Source organism: Physeter macrocephalus, chromosome 9, assembly GCF_002837175.3.
Source record: "Physeter macrocephalus isolate SW-GA chromosome 9, ASM283717v5, whole genome shotgun sequence".
Taxonomy (NCBI): domain Eukaryota; kingdom Metazoa; phylum Chordata; class Mammalia; order Artiodactyla; family Physeteridae; genus Physeter; species Physeter macrocephalus.
Genome location: NC_041222.1, coordinates 84,348,263 through 84,368,340, shown reverse-complemented (window position 1 = coordinate 84,368,340; position 20,078 = coordinate 84,348,263). Strand labels below are relative to the sequence as shown.

Below are 20,078 nucleotides of genomic sequence, written 5' to 3'. Positions count from 1 at the left end.
TCCTGGAAAAGTGCCTCAGGTCAGGGTACCTCCCACCACTGCAAAGGACACAGGGCATCTCTTCAGTGAGGGGCTTAGGTTTGCTCATCTACAGAAACCACTTAATGCTGAACAGGAAATCTGCACCCCACAGCTCTGTAGAAGCCTCCAGCCATACACTCCACTCCCATGAGAGAAGGCGCCTATGGCTGTCTGTGAGCATAACACTGCACAAATAATGGTAATTTATGAAAGAAAATACAACCATTTGATTTAGCAAGAACGCTTTTCAATCAAGCCCTAATCTGCCTCCCGGAGTCCCACTGTCTAAGACGGGGCTGACATGCTGCCTCCACGGGCTCGTGTAGCCCCTGGACCTCGATTCTGGAAGCACAGACTCAGAGGCAGAGGGGGACGGGTGAAGTGCAGATCTGGAGGACCAAGTGAAACCCGAGCAGGTCACATGAGCCCTGACTTCCTCAAGCCAAGTCCCTCCTGGCTGGATGTCACCGCCCAGCATGGTTAACATTCCAGGACCCCCACGCTTGGGTTCCATTATCAGCAGATGGAGATTCTGGCCCTGCCTCTGCCACTTCCTGGCGGTGCGACCTTGAGCAAGTCACCTAAGCTCTCTGAGCCTCAGTTTCCCCATCAGTGCAGCAGGACTTCCTGCTGGCTCGAGGACTAGGAGGGGAGCCACCCCCCACCATGGTGGCTGAGGTCCCCAGAATGGGGAGGCTACAGAGGGCGCAGGCCCTGATCCCTTGGTTGTCTGTCTGTGGTGCTTGTAGAAATTCCATGTGAAAAACAAAAATGGCCATGATGCATAAAAATAAAAGTTAATTGGGATCAAAAGAGAATTTAACTGGGACCACCATGAGAAAAACAAGCCCGGTGGCCTTCCACCAATGCAAAACCCAAAGAGGATTAATCTATTTCTCTCAAATCAAAGGATTGCAATTGGGCAGGCCTAGGTAGGGAAGACCACCTGAGCTGAGCAGACACATGTCCTGGCCTGCCCGACTGCCCAGAATCTCAGGGCCTCCAGGAAAGAACAGCATATACACCAGCAGCGAGTAGGCTCCTGAGGCCGCACATCTGGATGCACACAGGTCTCAAGGACAGCGTGGCTTGGATCCCACACACCCCCCAGCTGGTGTGGGAATCTGGGACCCCTGGCCGATCCAGCCCCTCCTCAGGGAGTGGGCTCTCACGTCCCCGAGCTCTGAAGCCATCATCTCCCTTGCCGCAGATAAGGGCTCTGCAGGGAAGCCAGCTTGGGGTCCCAGAGAGGCCCATTAAATGCCCTTGACCCCGACACTGGGCACACACTGTGGAATTTTTCTTATGTTATTTTTATGGCATTCAGGAAGTGATGAGACAGAGACAGCTGGGCATCCTGGCCTGGAACAACCCTGACACCCTCCAGGTGCCCGGCCTGGCCCTGCTTCCCCACAGGCACCTAGAGGTATGGTGGCCCCACAGACTCCTCCCTCCATGGCCCCAATGTGGAGCTACTTCTCAGCTGCCTCCCCATCTAGCATCTAGAAGCATCCATCCTCAGAGCTCTGCGCCCTCGCTCAGGAGCTCTGCAACACACAGGACCTGCACAGCCAGCCCCCGCTCACCTCTCTGGCCACCTGGCACCACCTCTGCCAGGCAAGGGTCCTGCTCTGGCCGCCTGGCCTCTGGGACGTGGGCTGACGGAGCCCTGCTCGGCCCACCTCTGTGGAAGCACCCACTTCCCCAAGTTCCCCGTGGGCACCGGGCCTACCTGTTGGGGTTGTACTCTAGCGCGCCGACCTCCTCGCTGGCCTGCAGCAGGTCCAAGATGCCCGCAGCCGAACCCCCGCCATCCTTCTTCACTTTGGCATTGCGGGCGGGCTTAGTGTCCGTGTCTATGTGCAGCGAACCCTCATCAGAGGAGTCATCACTCTGCTGTGGGGACAGTAGCCAGTCGGAAAAGGACTTGGGGGTAGGGGTAGGGACTACTGTTTCCCTTCAGTGAGAAAAAGAGGTTTTTAAAGAGCCTGTCCTTGTAATGAGCACCATGGGGCTGGCTGACCAGACACACAGAGCAGGGCACAGGTGCCAGAGCTTTGCGCTGGGATCTTGGAGCCCCGCCTGCACCATTTCCCCAGGTGAACCTTGGTTCACAGGACCTTACATGAGACCCCAATATTGAACACAGATACAAGAGAAGTCAGCGTGGTTGGACTGGGAACAGGCGGTGTGCCTGCACCTGAGGGACACCAGTTAATAGCCCCTGGCAAGTGGCTCTGCAGGGACACCTTGGGCTCTGCAGGCAAGGTATGACCCCAACAGGGAACCTGGCTTCCTTGGAGACAGCCATCGCATCCTGGGTTGGACATGCATGGCCTTGGAGGACATCTAACTTAACCCCCACACATTTAGCGCAAGACCCAACCCACAGCAGGCCTGGCCTGCTACTCCCTGTACCCCAGTCCTCTGGCATCAAGGAGATGCATTATCTTCACGGTGGATCTGACTACGGAGCGCAGCTCCCAAGGCCCCACCACTTATAGAGACCTGCAGACCTTCCACAAGTCCCGCATCTGCTTTTGTCCCTTTGTGCAGGGTCCCGGGGCTCAGAGCTCCACATCTGGAGCCCAGCCAGCCTCCTCAGGAAAACATCCCCCTCTGCACTCCACCCAGAAAGCTCAGTCACCCAGAAGGCACTCGCTTACCTTGTAGAGAGCCGAGTCCAGCTTTGGCTTCATAATGGGCGTGGGCAGCGGCTCCTTCTTGTCCAGTAAAACTGAAAGCAGAGCATATGGGAGTCAGCAGCAGTTTTGGAGGAGCAGAGGGGGACTCTGGTCCAGTCACACCCGATACCCACTCCACATGCCTGAGATGGCCTTTATGGGGCTGGGCCTGCCCCCTCCCCATGTCCCCCCAACTCACAGGACAAGTCCCTCTTCGGAGCATTTTTCTTCCTCCTAATAGGAAATTCGTCAATCTTGAGCTCCCCGTCATCCGACACGTACTCATACTCATCCCGCACTGGCTGGGGCTTGTCCTCCTTGAAGTTCTGCAAGGCTCCAAACACCCCTGGGCCTGGCTGTGGCTTGAGGGCCTTGGAGCTGGGGCGGCAGAAGTGGGCCGGTCAGTGGACATCCGCACAGCCTGGCTAGTGCCCCCAGCACCACCCCCCACAGGCCTTGGAGGACCAACAGCCAGGCTGGACCCTTCTCAACCCCACAGCCTCCTCTCCAATGTCGTGACCCCAGTGAAGACAGCACACAACCCACAGGGTATATGCCTGGCCCTTTCTTGGGCTATTTAAGGTTGTGCCCCTCACTGCCCCCTCCCCCTAGCCAACGGATGAGCATGCCTTCTTTCAGGCTGCTCTGGGGCCTGATACAAGCCCAGTGTCAGATGGAGCCAGTGCCAACTGGCCTGGGTTTTCTACATAGCTATTCTAGAAAAATAATTTCAGGGCCGAGGTGTAGACACAATAGTCTAAAAAGTATCATCACACAACTTATCTCTCTTCTGGGGCAAGACAGGGCTACTGCAAACAAGGAGAGTCCAATGCTCCAGCCTCTGTCTCCCTGTTGGCTGAGGGCACAAGCACACACTCAGCAGAGGGGACAGCAGGTAGGGCACAGGCATCTGCAATTCCCAGCAGGTACAGCTGATTCCCAGCAATGGAAACACAGAGGACGGCTGGCAGTGAGCCCTGCTGGGTGTAGTCATGAGCTACATAACACAACACACACATGTACACACACACCCATGTACATACACACAGGTGTGACATAGTTATAGAATCATGTCTCCCTTTCTCCCCTCCATTTCTAAACTCTAGCGCAGTCAGTCAGTCAGTCATAGAGTTGATGCAGTGCAAAAGCTCCCCAGGACCTAGCAGCTGAGCTTCAGACAAATCAAGGATGTGCTCAGGGCCATGAAGTCAGGGCAACCGGGCCCCTGCAGATCAGACCCAACCCACCTGCTCACCAAGCAGCCTTGGCACATTGCCGTGAGCTCTTGGGAATAACGGGCCCACTTGTACCAGGCTCTTCAAGAGCACAAGATGCTGACCAGCTCTGTTCCCCCACCACCTAAAAATGGCCTACTCCCCCCATCTTGCAGATGAGAAAACTCAGGCTTACAGCAGAAAAGTGGCCCCATTCCCACTGGGACGTGCCTGCTTCCTGATTGCTGGGCACCCACCCTGGACTTTGGATTCAGCATACAACTGGGTGTGGGACCGAAGCCACCGAGGGGCTTCTTGGTGGGCACAGGGTGTCTGGCCCACCAACCTCCCATCTGGCCAGCCCACCACACTGGTCAGCAGATGGAGACCCCTTATACAGTCCAGAACCCGGACACACCAGCTCACACACACATACCCTCCCAGGCTAGGTGCCCCCATCTCTCAGCTCAGTGCCATCTCCTCCAGGAAGCCCTCCCACCAACTCCCTTGGACACACAAGGACTCCACAGCAACCCAGGCCCCACAAATCCTTCTTCCATGGCCCCAATCACAGCCATAATTTTAGATGGATTTGAGAGTGTTGGATTCATACCAGCCCCTCCCTGGCCTCTAGACTCCAAGGCCAAGATCCTGACCCCCACCATGTCCTCTGTGCCAGCCCAGGACAGCCACTCGGCTAATATCTGCCCGATCACACTCTCCTACTCCTTGCTGGCGCACACCACTGCCCCCTCCCCACCTACCCGAGCTTTTTGGCTTAGGAGGCAGGAAGGGAGTCTGCCTGGAGGCCCTCATGAGGGGTGTGCCGAGCAACAGCAGCCAGCTCAGAAGGGGGGCTCACCGCGGAGCCCTCCAGGAGGGTGTATGTGTGTGTCATGTGTGCACAAGCAGGGGATGTGTGTGTGTGTGATGTGGGGGGGCGGTGTTCAGGGTGTGTGTGTGTGGCATGTGGCACATGTGCAACCAACCCCTCCTGGCACGAGCACTCACGTACCCTAGCAGTTTCTTGTTGGAGAAAGAAAATGAGAACTTGTTGTCCTTGTTCCCTGACAGAGGAGACTTCTCCAACTTCTGCTCTTCCTCCATCTTCAGTAGGGAGTCGGGTTTGCTGTTCTGAAAAGCAAACCCAGCACCATCTCTGAGCCCCACACAGGCACCCAGTGGGCAGAGGCAGCTGGACTGGGCAGCCTCCTCCCTCTGACATGTCACCTGGGGACCCACTGCAGCCCCAGGCCCACAGGACCTGCCCTCGGATGCTGCCCAGCTCCAGGGAGTGTGAGCTTGAACCAGGGCAGGCCACAAAGGGCAACGCCATCCATGCTCTTAGGCCGAGATGTGCCCATGCCAATCCCTCAGAAGGTACCTCCATGGAAGCCACGTGCACACCCAGACCCTCAAAGACCTTCACGGCACTGCCCACCTGCGGACAGGCAGACACACACCTGACATACCCTACAGGCACACACACACACCACCAAGCCCACACTTGCCTCACACACCACCTTCTTTCACTAACACAGTCCTCCCTGAGGGTAGATTCACTCACCAGCATACCTGTACACACACATCTCACCTTGTACTTCCACTTGGCCTCCGACTTGCTCTTAGTCTGCTCGCGGATTTCCAACCTCTCCACATCGTTCTGCGTGCTGATAACCTCCTTGTTGGGCACACTCAGGACATTCTTTGTGGCCTAGAAAATACTAGCCATTATCTGGTAGCAGACATGGGTGGGCAGCAGGGCTCCATCAAGCTACAGTACAAAGTGAGAACCACACAGCACAGAGTCCCTGCCTCCTGCTGGCCTACATGCATCAGCTAATCCGTCAATCAATCTACCCACCCACCCATCCAACTAACCATCCAACCATCCACCCACCCATCCAACTAACCATCCATCCATCCACCCACCCATCCATTTATCCACTATCTACCTATCTACCCACCCATCCACTCACCACCCATCTATCTACCCATCCATCCACCCAACCATCCGTCCACCTACCCATCCACTCATCCATTCACCAACCATCCATCTATCCACCCATCCAGCCATCAAACCATTCACCCACACATTCATTCATCTACTCTTACTCCTCCCTCTCTTCCTTCCTTCCTCTCTCCTTCCTTCCTTCCATCCATTCATTCATTCATACATTCATCTACCCTCTTTGCCTTGAGGAAGGGAAAACCAATATGCCCCCACTTAAGCCCTACAACACTAGCTCCGGTGGCCACCAAACCCCCTGGGAAGTGAGCAATGACCTCCCAGTAGCAGGAAATCACTCAATGTGGCCTGGTCTCAGGGACTCATGGTCCCCAAAGCCCACACCTAAGACCCTCAACTCACACTGGTGGGTCCTCAGGGCCAGGCCTGCCTCTCTCACTGCCACAGGGGCTCAGGCCCCCAAGGACACCTGCCCCCATCAACCGGCTCCACCCCTGCCTCCCCACTGCCCTCCACTGGTGCCTCACCCACCTTCAGGTCTCAGCCAATGTCTGGGCCCCAGGGAAGACTCAGCCGGCTTGTCCCCCCAGATGACCCGCAGTGGTGCCACCCTGACCCAGCAGAGACTCTGCTGCCTTCATCGTGAGGGTCTCTCCCCAGCTGCCCACTACACCAAGCTTGTTGGGGCAGAGCCCAGCTGCCCTGGGTCTCTAGCATAAGGACATGGCAGTCCCAGCACCATCCCACAGGCCTAGTCCTCGGAGGTGTCTGCAGGCCTGTTGACTATAGGTGGGGAGTGTGAGGCCACCCACCTTGCCCTTCTTAGGAGGCTCAATCTTGGTCAGTGCCTCCTTGGTGTGGGCCTCCAGCAGGTCCAGGTTGGGGATGGTGGGTGAAGCCGAGCCCCTGCACTTCTTCCCTTTCTTCTTGCCTCCGTCCTTGAGCTTCAATGATTTGGGAGGCTTGGGGGGCTTTGGGGGCTTGGGAACTTTGGACGGCTTGGGCATCTTCACGGTTTTGGGAGTCTTTTTTTTGGACACTTTCTCCAGGAAGGACCGAGGAGGGCTGGCCTCAATGGGGGATGGGGGCTCCTCCTTTTCTCGGTCCCCAAAACAGACCTCGTCCGAGGAGACAGCCGCAGTTACTTCAGGTCGGGAGGCCTTGGAGGCATTCTAGGAAAAGGACAGGGAGAGGTGACCAACCACACCCTGCCAGGAGGGTCTCACAGCCCCAGGCCATGGGAGACACTCAAGCAGAAAAGGAGCATCTGTCTACATCATCAGTGACATGCTCACATTCATCCTACACCATCTGTGTGACAGGCTCACATCCATCTACACCATTTGTGTGACACATCCACATCTGTCCCAGACCATCCGTGAGGCAGGGTGCCATCCATCTACATCACCAGCCACTTGACCCCTTTACCTCCTTCGTGGGGACTAGACAGGCTCACACAAGCAGGGTCTCAAGGGGCTGAAGTCCTCCCTGCAGAGTCCTTCTCCACCCCCACAGGGAGCTACAGGGAGACCCCACACTAATTCCCAGGGCTCCCACCAGAAGACTGCAAGTCTACCACCGGGACCTAGGAGTCCAGAGCCATCATGCAGGTGACCCTGCCCCAGAGGGCTAAAGGAGGGGCTGCCTCACACATGGCCATCTCTGGAGGGATACCCAGGGAAGACAGGCAGAGGCCTCCGTCAACCAAGGTCAGCAGACCCCCAGGGTCAGCCCCACCTCACTGAGCCGGATCTCTTTGGCGAGGTCTTTGATGAGCTGCGATGGTTTGAAGTGCTCCGGTAGCTCATCCTCATGCTCCGCCAAAGCCTGCAGGACAGCCACGCACAGGGTCAGCGGGTCAGCCGCCGAGTCTGGGCACTGATGCCCACCCACCCACCACCCACAGGGGCCCCAAGCAGGCTCAGCTTCTGTGGTTCCTGACTCATGCCCTCTGTCCCTCCAGGCTGTCCCCCCATCTACCCACCCAGGACCTCTGGCCCCACTGACGTCCCGACAGGCACAAGGGCAGGCGCTGCCAAAGGTGTGGATTGGCTGCATGGAGTCCTAAGGGAGTTAGCCCACTCTGGCCAGACACTGCCCCAATGAGGAGGCTCTGCCATGACTCCACTCTACAGGTGGACAAACAAGTCCCAGAGAGGAGGGGGTGCCTGAGGCCACCACCAGCTGTGAAGTGAATGTGGGCCATCCCTTCTTCCTGGGCACGAGGCCACTCCTGGCCACATAGCTGATGTGAGGTAGGAAGGACACCCTGCATTACTCCAGGCCTTGAGGCAAGAGAAGATGTGGCTGAAAGAGGGCTCTAGGAGGGTACCTGCTGCCCCACCTCCTGGACTCCCCACCCCCACAAGGCCTCCTGCGGGCCTGATGGGACCTGCTCAGACTATGCTGGCACCCCTGACTGGGAGAGAGTCCCTTGGCAGTGGACAGGGAGTCCCAAGGCTGATCAGGCCTCTCCCCTCCCTCTGTACCAACAATCCAGGCAAGATGCCAAAGGAAGTTGGAAGCTGCTTCTCTGGAGCCTTCACTAGAAGTAGCTGCTGCATGGATGCTAGTGAGGGTGCTAACGCTTTACAGTGGGGGCATGAGGTGGGGCCCAGACATGCTGCTTCAAGGGAGCCATGAGGGGCAAAGGGCAGTGCCACTGTGGTGTGTGTGTGGGGGGGGGTGATGGAGGGGCATGGGGCATGGGACTGTCCTAGTCACAGAGCAAAGCCAGCTTCTGAGGTGATGCCTGGGACAGCCAATAGGACAAAGAGGACATCTCCACTCTCCTCTTCAGAGCCCTGAGCATCCAGCCAGTCACTGACTTGAGTTCTCCCTGCTCCCTGTCCTTTCAGGTTCGCACAGTGCTGTCTCCACCACCTGATTTCCTCCCACTGAATCTCCATGCCGCCCAGCCCCCACCCTCAGGCCAGGTCCTTAGATGGAGGGCTCTGTCCTGCATCTGCCCCCACCAACAGGTGTCTGACCTGGCCAGGTGGCACCCACCTGGTTTTCACATGCTAGTTCCCACCAAAGGAAGGACAAGCCCTGGGAATGGCTCCTCGCCTGCCACCCTCCCTTCTGCCCTGGATCACGCCTAGTACACATCCCTACCTGCTTTTTCGTCCATGATCTGAAAGCACCATTGAGAATTTTAGCTCCTTGGACTAAATGAGGGGGCAGCTGCTTCCCAGACTTGTGAGAACCTGGAGGAAGATAGACGGGTTTGCTCAGGAGGGTGCCCACTCTCACCTGCCGCCTGCAGGTGACTTAAAGCCCCAGTGGTGGGGGACACTCAGGGCCAGACCTTTCAGAGGCCTCTGCCCACTGCCACCTGCCCAACTGCCAACAGTTCCTCTTGGAACCTAGGGGACGCCCACCTAAGACGCCCTGCAAGGGGCAGGATTGGCCTTCCCATTGTCTACACACCAGGCCCCTCATGCAGGTGGCCCGGCTCCTCCCTCCACCTGGTCCCCAGCCTGCATCAGTGAGGGGCCACAGTCATGCCCCAAACCAAGCATCCCTAGATGCTTTCTGATTCCCACCTTCACACTGCCCCCTGCATAGCTGAAGGATGCCAGGCAGTGGGTCCAGTTCCCGCTGGGGTGGCTCAGGGCAAGCACCACCGCAAACACACCCTTGGGAGCGGGAGCCAGCCCCAAACAAAAGTGACATAGCATTCCCCCTTCAGGCAGAGGGCTCAGCATGGAGGCAGAGCAGCCCCGAACTCTGACACCACCAGGTGACCATTTGCCTGGCCTGTGGCAAATCCCTGGGTCCTCTCAGCTCTGGGGCTGCTGAGCTGCCAGCCCCTTCACAGAGGAAGGCCTGAGGCAGAGAGGCAGGGGCAGCTCAGAGAGGCCCAGCTAGTCAGCGGTCACCCTGGTCAGGCTGTCCCAATGTCCCCAGGGTGTGACTCACCCACACTACCCCCATTCCATCTCCCTGGCAAGAGGCCCCTAGGGCAAGGCACTTGCTCTGCCAGGGTGGAGCACAGGGCTTGAATTTAGAGAGTGATGGAAGAATTTCACTGAAACTTGGACAGCCCAGGTTAAGAACCATTTTCAGCTTTCTCATCTCAAATTAGAGCCAAAGTGCAAAGGAGTCCTGATACGGTGGTCTCCACTCATAGCTCTTATCAGAACACAAAACAGCAGCTTCCGGGAAGGGTGGGTGCTGCTGAAAAAGGAAGCTCTCCAGGAAAGCAAATGCTCCTCCTGGGTCCCTCACCCGGCTGCAGAAAGTCTGGAGACATGAGCAGGGGTTGGCCACCAGGAGCCAAACACTGATCCCGAAGGCATGGCCTGGCAGGGCCTGGGATGGAGGGCCATGCCCACAGAGGGCATGGACCCAGTGGAGCCCACCCCCTCCCACAGGCCTTCCACGGGGGACTCTGGCATGCACACCCACCCCCAGTACAGCAGGGATGCTGCAGGGGTCCCTCAGCTGGTAGCTAGGCAGGCCCCCAGGCCTCTCAATGTCCCAACCGAGCCCTGTCAGTAACCACACAAGGCCACAGGAACCGAGCAGAACACACACCAGGTCTGGGAACATGCAGCCAGTGCTCTTTTTGCAACACCAGATGACCCTGCAGGCAGGAGTCCAGTCCAGCCCCACAGCACACAGACAGGGAAAGTAAGGCCCGTGAGCTAAGGGGACTTGCTCAGGGCCCATGAAGGCATCGCTCAGCCTGTTCCCCAGGGCCCAGCCGCCCTGCTGCATGATGGCAGAACTGTTACCACTCCCCGGCGTCCCTGAGCTCCGCACGCAAACGAACTGTCCAGAGCCGCAGGCTGAGACGCTGACCAGGGGACGTACTTTTGAACGCCTCCAGCAGGTGCTTCCCCATGTACCAGCAGGCAGTTTCGAAGTTGGGAAACTGAGTCAGGCTGCCCAGTTTCAACCTTCTTTCCACTTCGTATGCTCTGGAAGCCATAGCAAAGAACTATTCAGTGCATTAAGCCCTGAGCAGGCAATGATAAAGGAAGGTGAACCCACACTACGACCAGAGGCCACACCTAGGCCACGACCGCTCAGGGCTCCCTTCTGGGTCCTACGCGGTGAGGTGGACCAGAGGACCACATCAGGATGAGCGCTTTGCATTACGGGCAAGCCCCATGGGCCGCGGCTTCTAGAGCTCTGGGTCAGTGCCCAAGGAGAAGGCAGCTCGGCCTTTCAGCTCACCCCAAACCCACTACAGTCCCGAGGCTGTCCAGTGACCAGGCACCTCAGGGGCCCTGGTAAGATCATGGCCCCCCTCCTCCTTCCTCCCCACCACACAGAGGCCCAGCCAGGACTCAGAAGAGGTATCATCACACCAATGGTGGGGACCCTGCCCAGCAGATCCTGGGAGTCAGGTGTAGCCTTACCTCATCTGCATCTCCACGCTCAGGCTGTGGAGGAAATGTCCCGCGAAGGCCAGGCAGTCCACAGGTGTAAGTGTGGCATAAATCCAGCCTGGGGAGACAGGGATGGGGCTATCTCTTCACAGTTTTCTCATGCCAGGCTCTTGGCAGCTACCAGGCCTGACTCCTGCCAGCCCTTCCTCTGTGCCCCCATCCACCCGGGCCCCCAGGAAAGTGCTCTGGCCCTGGCTTCCGTGTAATGAGTGGGTGGGCCCTCCCAGAAGGACAGACTGTGTCTGAGCTCACAGTCTATTCTATCCAGCCCTGTATGGTATAGACAGAGAAACTGAGGCCCAGGAGCCAAGGGGAGTTGCTCAGACCCACCCCAGGGTCGGGCTGCCTGGCATCCCTGATCTCCACATACAGGGGTGGAAAGAGACAGGCAGAGTTGCCACACCTCCCAGGAGAGCTGGGTTTGTCCCTACAGACTTTGGGAAATAACTGTGATTACAGGAAACAGGGTAGGGGGTAGATCAGGAGGCACTCAGAGGCACATAAATCAGTGGAAATGTGAGGGCCTCCATATATGACAATTAGAAAATCTGAACACTGACTGGCTATTTGGTGATACTAAGGAACTGTTAACTGTTCATTTTTAAAGTGTGATGACAGTATTGTAATTATGTTATTTTTAAAAGGAAACCTTACAGAAACGGTGAAATATTTATGGGTGAAGCAACATGACATCTGTAAAGGGCATTTATCTGCTCATGTCATGCTTCCTCCTTCTGCATATGTTTGAGATGTTGAGATCAGCAAACACCATCTCTGACAGTGTGGCTGTGCTCTCTGGGCTGGGCTCTTGGGGCCCCATGCAATCCCACGTGCCTGGCCTCTGCGAGCACGGCCAGGCTGGAAGCTGCAGGCGCTCATAGCCCCGAGGTGACCCCAGAGGTGACCACAGAGCAGGACTGACCCCAAGGCAAGGCAGGGAACAGCCAGGGCATGACCTCCCCTGGCAGACATCAGAGGTGGGAGACACAACATGGGGACAGGGCACTCACCCGAGGGGATGAAGAGCGTCTGGCCCTGCTTGAGGGTGCACTTGTAGCATTTGTCCACCTGGTCAGCAAAGAACATCTCACTGTGGTTTGAGGCCGACTGCCAGCGCTCATACAGGGAGATGTTGGCCGAAGCTGGCTTGATGAGATAGAAGATCTTCTCCCCCTGCCAACAAGAGGCCATTGGCAGAGCCTGTCATATGCTGGGGATGCTGGGGGTGGGCAGTGCCCATCATGTCCTGAGGATGCTGAGAGGGGACGGAGCCCACCATGTCCCGGGGATGGGTCCTAGCTTCAACAGCATCCTGCCCAGGCCCATCATTCCTCCCCTGAAACACTGGGACCACATGTGCCGTGCAATTCAGACGTCTGCGTGTTAGGAAGACTCTAGGCACTGGCGCCTCCAGCATGTTCAGGGCAAACCCTACCACTCCACACACCATATCTCTGCAGTACTATGGATGCCTATCTGCCAAGGGGAACAACGTTGTGACCTGCTGTCTGATGAGTTACAAGAAAGCTCTGCTCTTGAGAGTAGCTTGGGTCCTAGCTGGAGATGGAAGGACGGCCCTGCTGCCAGCACCAGCACCAGCCCAGCCCTGCACTTGGACTAGGGAGATATAGAGGTCCTCACTCACGAGGCAGACAGGCTGAGGGTGGGCGTGGGGGCAGGACTTGCTCAGGGCCTCAAAGGGCTAGGATCAGAAGCTGAGCTGCCTACCCTAGCCTGGGCTCTAGCAGGTCTGGGGAGACCCGGGGCAAGGTGGTGAGCCCAAGGCTTAGGTTCTCCTTTTCTGTTTTTTTTCACATCTCCCTTTTCCCCTAGCTTCCCTATCTGTCCCCAGCCAGAAGTCCCCTAGCTCTCTGCCACTCAGATGCCACTGCAGCCTTGCTCCCCAGCCCCCAGCCCACCGCCTCATCCTCCCAATGGGGCATGTTCCCTCATCCCTTCTGCCAGGAAGTCTTCCCAGCACTGCTCTCCCTTCCCTGGACATGAGCCCTTGGTCACCACTGCAGTGGGCCTCCTCCAATTGCTTCATCAGCCTCAAACTTTAGAAAAGGCAACACACGTGTGCTGCTCTGGTCCTGAGGTGCTCCCCTCAACCCCCATGCCTCCCAAGGGCCCAACATCTGTGTCCCTTCTGTGGAGAAACATCTTGTCCCTCATCCCACCTGATGCTGGCCACTGTTAGGGCCTGTGGGGACTATAAACGGTCCTGCAGGCAGACAGTGGCCTGATCAAGAGCAGGTCTTGCCCCTGAGGCCCACGTAGGGCCCACATGGGGAGCAGAGGCCAGCGCTCACCTTGAGCACGTGGTACCATGCAGAGGCACCCCCGGAGTCGATGTGAAAGTCAGTGTAGCTGTCCTTCACACAGATCAGGCAGTACTTGGTCACCTTGGGCTTGGCCAACAGTGCGTCGTCGGGCCAGTAGTTTTCTACCCAGGACAGTTTCTTTACGATGTCAGGAGGCTCCACAAAGCTGGACATTCTGGGGGCAGGGACAGGAGCAGTCAGCAGTGATGGAAACAGTCAGCACATTTGTTTTGCCCGCTGGGCAGGATGGGAAAGGTGCTCTGAGATGTGTGTCCCATGCCTATTTCTCCATCTCGGGCTACATGGCATTGCTCCTATTCTACAGATGAGCAAACTGAGGTTCACAGAGGGCAGAATGAGCCCAGCTGCTGGGTGTGGCTGTGGCAGGCATCCAACACTGAGCTCTCACCCAAAGACAGGCATGGAGAAGGCCTGAGAACCATCTACCCCAGAAACAACTTCTTTCCTGGAGAACTGGAAAGAGACTTGTCAGGTGGGCTCATGCTAGTGTCGCTGGGCACAATGGGGCCCTGAGAGTAAATATCATTGCTCATGCACAGCCCAGGCGCTTCCCGTCAACACCTAAGGAAAAGCCACTTCTCTCCAGAGCAGACAACAGGGGTGCCTGCAACTCCTTGCCATGCTGGGCCATGTCAGACCAGATAACTCATCTGCAGGGAAGATAAGAAAAGGCAAAGGCAGCCTTTGATTCTATTAAATGTCACTGTCCTGGATAGAATGCGCAATACTGCATCAAAAACATCCAGCTCAGCAGCACCTGTGCAGTGACACTTCAGCCAAGCCGAGAACGGGGTCTCAGTGTTCTTGCTACCTTGGGCACATCTCTGCCTTCAAGGCCATGCCTGCTCGGACAAGACGTTCACAAATCATAAGCCAGGCCACCCTGACCTCAACAGCCTCAGTAACAGGCTTAAATCTCCAGCATGTTCCAAACTAGTATCCCTCTCCATCCTTCCACCCTGGCCCCACTCACCTGGTGTCAGAGAACTCAAGGTTGGTAAGGTTAAGGACCCGCTTGCGGTTGGTGCTGTAGTAATAGTCCACAAACTCCTTCAGCTTCATCTTGCAGTCCTTCTGCTTGGTGACGTCTGTCACGTCCACACTCCGCTCTGGGCCTGGGGAGGCAGCAGGGGAGGGTGAGCACACCCAGGGAAGATGGTGTGGCCTTCCGTGAGGTCGGGGGCCAGGATGTGCAGAGGAAATGCTCACTCACCCTCAGAAGACAACTGAGGGAGGGCTGAATGCTGAGGCTCTAGGCTCTAACGTCTGACCCTCCCCCCACCTGCCCTACCTGCTCCTTCCCTTGGGTGGCCATGAAGACCCCCTGGTACAGTGGGGTGGCACAGTAATGAGCCTCAGCCAAGGTGGCCAGATAAGCAAATAAAAATACAGGACACCAGGTAAAAACTTATACTTCACATAAACAATGAAGATGTTTTTAGTGTAAATATGTCCCAAATAATGCATGGACATACTTATATTTAAAAAATTTTTAATCAAAAATATTCTTGCATTTCTAGGACACCAACTCATTATTCTGAAAATTGATAATAAAAGGAAAAACATTTATCCTACATTTTCTATACTTGATGGGAAAAGTTCAGGGTAAAAATTGTTGATGACAGAAATAGAGTTCTGGATAACCAAGTAACTAATAAGGGAAAGTTCTTTACAGAAGACTCACAATAGACAGAGAGAGAAGGACAGAATTAGCAAACTCTTCCTTTGCAACAGTCCTCACCAGCTGCTCAGACAGTGAGCTGAAAGGCTGATGGAGCATTCTGTGAACAGATGAGACTGCACTACCTTGACCACTGAAAAGAAGTGGGTGGCAGCACCCCTACCCCAAGAAGGAGTCCTGCCAACAACTTGAACACAAATCTAAGCAACCTCTAACCACCTGTTACAGGAACTATTAGGGACAGAAGAATGCGTTAAATGACACCACAGGGACGCTGTCAGCCAAATCCCTAATGTAAGATCTTCCCAAATCTCAAATATGAAAGATTCTCCAGAGAGATTGGTTCAAGATGGCGGAGTAGAAAGACATGCGCTTACTCCCTCTTGCAAGAGCACCGGAATCACAACTAACTGCTGAATAATCACCAGCAGGAAGCCACTGGAACTCACCAAAAAAGGTACCCCACATCCAAAGACAAAAGAGAAGCCACAATGAGATGGTAGGAGGGGCAATATCAAAATAAAATCAAATCCCATAACTGCTGGGTGTGTGACTCACAAACTGGAGAACACTTACACCACAGAAGTCCACGCAGTGGAGTGAAGGTTCTGAGCCCCACGTCAGGCTTCCCAACTTGGGGGTCCGGCAATAGGAGGAGGAATTCCTAGAGAATCAGACTTTGAAGGCTAGCAGGATTTGATTGCAGGACTTCAACAGGACTGGGGAAAACAGAGACTCCACTCTTGGAGGGCACACACAAAGTACGGTGTGCATCGGGACCAAGGGGAAGGAGCAGTGACCCCACTGGAGACAGAACCAGACCTACCTGCTAGTGTTGGAGGGTCTCCTGCAGAGGCGGGGGGTGGATGTGGCTCACCATGAGGACAAGTACAGTGGCAGCAGAAGTTCTGGGAAGAACTCCTTGGTGTGAGCCCTCCCAGAGTCCACCAATAGCCCCACCAAAGAGCCCGGTAGGCTCCAGTGTTGGGTCGCTTCAGGCCAAACAACCAACAGGGAGGGAACCCAGACCCACCCATGAACAGAAAAGTGGATTAAAGTTTTACTGAGCTCTGCCCACCAGAGAAACACCCAGCTCTACCCACGACCAGTCCCTCCCATCAAGAAACTTGCACAAGCCTCTTAGATAGCCTCATCCACCAGAGGGCAGACAGCAGAAGCAACAAGAACTACAATCCTGCAGCCTGTGGAACAAAAACCACAGTCACAGAAAGATAGACAAGATGAAAAGGCAGAGGGCAATGTACCAGATGAAGGAACAAGATAAAACCCCAGAAAAACAACTAAATGAAGTGGAGATAGGCAACCTTCAGAAAAAGAATTCAGAATAATGATAGTGCAGATGATCCAGGACCTCGGAAAAAGAATGGAGGCAAAGATCGAGAAGATGCAAGGACCTTGGAAAAAGAAAGGAGGCAAAGATTGGGAAGATGCAAGAAATGTTTAACAAAGACCTAGAAGAATTAAAGAACAAACAAACAGAGATGAACAATATAATAACTGAATGAAAAATACACTACAAGGAATCAATAGCAGAATAACTGAGGCAGAAGAACTGATAAGTGACCTGGAAGACATAATGGTGGAATTCACTGCCGTGGAACAGAATAAAGAAACAAGAATGAAAAGAAATGAAGACAGCCTAAGAGACCTCTGGGACAACATTAAACACAACAACATTTGCATTATAGCGATCCCAGAAGCAGAAGAGAGAGAGAAAGGACCTGAGAAAATGTTTGAAGCGATTATAGTCGAACACTTCCCTAACATGGGGAAGGACATAGCCACTCAAGTCCAGGAAGTGCAGAGAGTCCCAGACAGGATAAACCCAAAGAGAAACACACTGAGACACATAGTAATCATATTGACAAAAATTAAAGAAAAAGAAAAATTTTTGAAAGCAACAAGGGTAAAATGACAAATAACATACAAGGGAACTCCCATAAGGTTAACAGCTGATTTCTCAGCAGAAACTCTACTAGCCAGAAGGGAGTGCCATGATATATTTAAAGTGATGAAAGGGAAGAACCGACAACCAAGATTACTCTACCCAGCAAGGATCTCATTCAGATTTGACAGAGAAATCAAAAGCTTTACAGACAAGCAAAAGCTAAGAGAATTCAGCACCACCAAACCAGCTCTACAACAAATGCTAAAGGAACTTTTCTAAGTGGGAAACACAAGAGAAGAAAAGGACCTACAAAAACAAACCCATAACAATTAAGAAAATGGTAATAGGAACATACATATCGATAATTACCTTTGACGTGAATGGATTAAATGCTCCAACCAAAGGACAGAGGCATGCTGAATGGATACAAAAACAAGACGCATATATATGCTGTCTACAGGAGACACACTTCAGACCTAGGGATACATACAGACTGAAAGGGAGGGGATGGAAAAAGATTTCCATGCAGATGGAAATCAAAAGAAAGCTGGAGTAGCTATACTCCTATCAGATAAAATGGACTTTAAAATAAAGACTATTACAAGAGACAAAGAAGGACACTACAAAATGATCAAGGGATAAATCCAAGAAGAAGATATAACAATTGTAATATTTATGCACCCAACATAGGAGCACCTCAATACATAAGGCAACTGCTAACAGCTATAAAAAAGAAAATCAACAGTAACACAATAATAGTGGGGAATTTTAACACCTCACTTACACCAATGGACAGATCATCCAAACAAAGTAAAAAACACAAACACGTGGAGGCTAAACAATATGTTACTAAATAACCAAGAGGTCACTGAAGAAATCAAAGAGGAAATCAAAAACTACCTAGAAACAAATGACAATGAAAACATGATGATCCAAAACCTATGGGATACAGCAAAAGCAGTTTAAGAGGGAAGTCTATAGCTATACAAGCCTACCTCAAGAAACAAGGAAAATCTCAAATAAACAATCTAACCTTACACCTAAAGGAACCAGAGAAAGAAGAACAAACAAAACCCAAAGTTAGTAGAAGGAAAGAAATCTGAAAATCTGATCTGAAAGATCAGAGCAGAAATAAATGAAATAGAAACAAAGAAAACAATAGCAAAGATAAATAAAACTAAAAGCTGGTTCTTTGAAATAGCCAGGCTCATCAAGAAAAAGAGGGAGAGGACTCAAATCAATAAAATTAGAAATGAAAAAGGAGAAGTTACAACAGACACTGCAGAAATACAAAGCATCCTAAGAGACTACTACAGGCAACTCTATGCCAAAAAAATGGACAACCTGGAAGAAATGGACAAATTCTCAGAAAGGTAAAACCTTCCAAGACTGAACCAGGAAGAAATAGAAATATGAATAGACCAATCTCAAGTAATGAAATTGAAACTGTGATTAAAAATCTTCCAACAAAGAAAAGTCCAGGACCAGATGGCTTCACAGGTGAATTCTATTAAACATTTAGAGAAGAGCTAACACCCATCCTTCTCCAACTCTTCCAAAATATTGCAGAGGAGGGAACACTCCCAAACTCACTGTATGAGGCCACCATCACCCTGATACCAAAACCAGACAAAGATACTACCAAAAAAAAGAAAATTAAAGACCAATATCGCTGATGAATATAGATACAAAAATCCTCAACAAAATACTAGCAAACAGCATCCAACAACACATTAAAAGGATCATACCCCATGATCAAGTGGGGTTTATCCCAGGAATGCAAGGATTCTTCAATATACGCAAATCAATCAATGTGATACACCATATTAACAAACTGAAGGACAAAAATCATATGATCATCTCAACAGATGCAGAAAAAGCTTTTGAAAAAATTCAATACCCATTTATGATAAAAACTCTCCAGAAAGTGGGCACAGAGGGAACCTACCTCAACTTAATAAAGGCCATATATGACAAACTCACAGCAAACATCATTCTCAATGGTGAAAAACTGAAAGCATTTACTCTAAGATCAGAACAAGACAAGGATGTCCACTCTCACCACTAATATTCAACATAGTTTTGGAAGTCCTAGCCACGGCAATCAAAGAAAAAGAAATAAAAGGATACAAATTGGAAAAGAAGAAATAAAACTGTCACTGCTTGCAGATGACATGATACTGTACATAGAGAATCCTAAAGATGCCACCAGAAAACTACTACAGCTAATCAATGAATTTGGTAAAGTTGCAGGATACAAAATTAATGCACAGAAATCTCTTGCATTCCTATACACTAATGATGAAAAATCTGAAAGAGAAATCAAGGAAACACTCCCATTTACCATTGCAACAAAAAGAATAAAATACCTAGGAATAAACCTACCTAGGGAGACAAAAGACCTGTATGCAGAAAACTATAAGACACTGATGAAAGAAATTAAAGATGATACCAACAGATGGAGAGATATACCATGTTCTTGGATTGGAAGAATCAATATTGTGAAAATGACTATACTACCCAAAACAATCTACAGCTTCAGTGCAATCTCTATCAAATTACCAATGGCCTTTTTTAAAGAACTTGAACAAAAAATCTTAAAATTTGTATGGAGACACAAAATACCCCGAATAGCCAGAGCAGTCTTGAGGGAAAAAAACGGAGCTGGAGAAATCAGACTCCCTGACTTCAGACTATCTTACAAAGCTACAGTAATCAAGACAATATAGTACTTGCACCAAAACAGAAATATAGATCAATGGAATAGGACAGAAAGCCCAGAGATAAACCCACGCACCTATGGTCACCTTATCTTTGATAAAGGAGGCAAGGATATACAATGGAGAAAAGACA

At 52.6% G+C, this 20,078-nt stretch overlaps 1 protein-coding gene across 1 annotated transcript in view; it reads right to left on the bottom strand.

Annotated features, from left to right (window-relative positions):
* PHF2 (PHD finger protein 2) overlaps nt 1–20,078 on the bottom strand; it is a 94,784-nt gene that overhangs the window by 9,137 nt on the left and 65,569 nt on the right. Inside the window, exons 5-17 of the mRNA XM_024117177.3 lie at nt 14,609–14,750; nt 13,603–13,789; nt 12,301–12,463; nt 11,261–11,348; nt 10,710–10,816; nt 9,006–9,097; nt 7,626–7,715; nt 6,701–7,060; nt 5,514–5,633; nt 4,935–5,053; nt 2,905–3,083; nt 2,688–2,758; nt 1,754–1,914 (exon numbers count right to left, since the gene is read on the bottom strand). Of these exons, the coding sequence (XP_023972945.2) occupies nt 1,754–1,914; nt 2,688–2,758; nt 2,905–3,083; nt 4,935–5,053; nt 5,514–5,633; nt 6,701–7,060; nt 7,626–7,715; nt 9,006–9,097; nt 10,710–10,816; nt 11,261–11,348; nt 12,301–12,463; nt 13,603–13,789; nt 14,609–14,750 (1,879 nt within the window). The remainder of the gene's footprint in view (nt 1–1,753; nt 1,915–2,687; nt 2,759–2,904; nt 3,084–4,934; nt 5,054–5,513; nt 5,634–6,700; nt 7,061–7,625; nt 7,716–9,005; nt 9,098–10,709; nt 10,817–11,260; nt 11,349–12,300; nt 12,464–13,602; nt 13,790–14,608; nt 14,751–20,078) is intronic.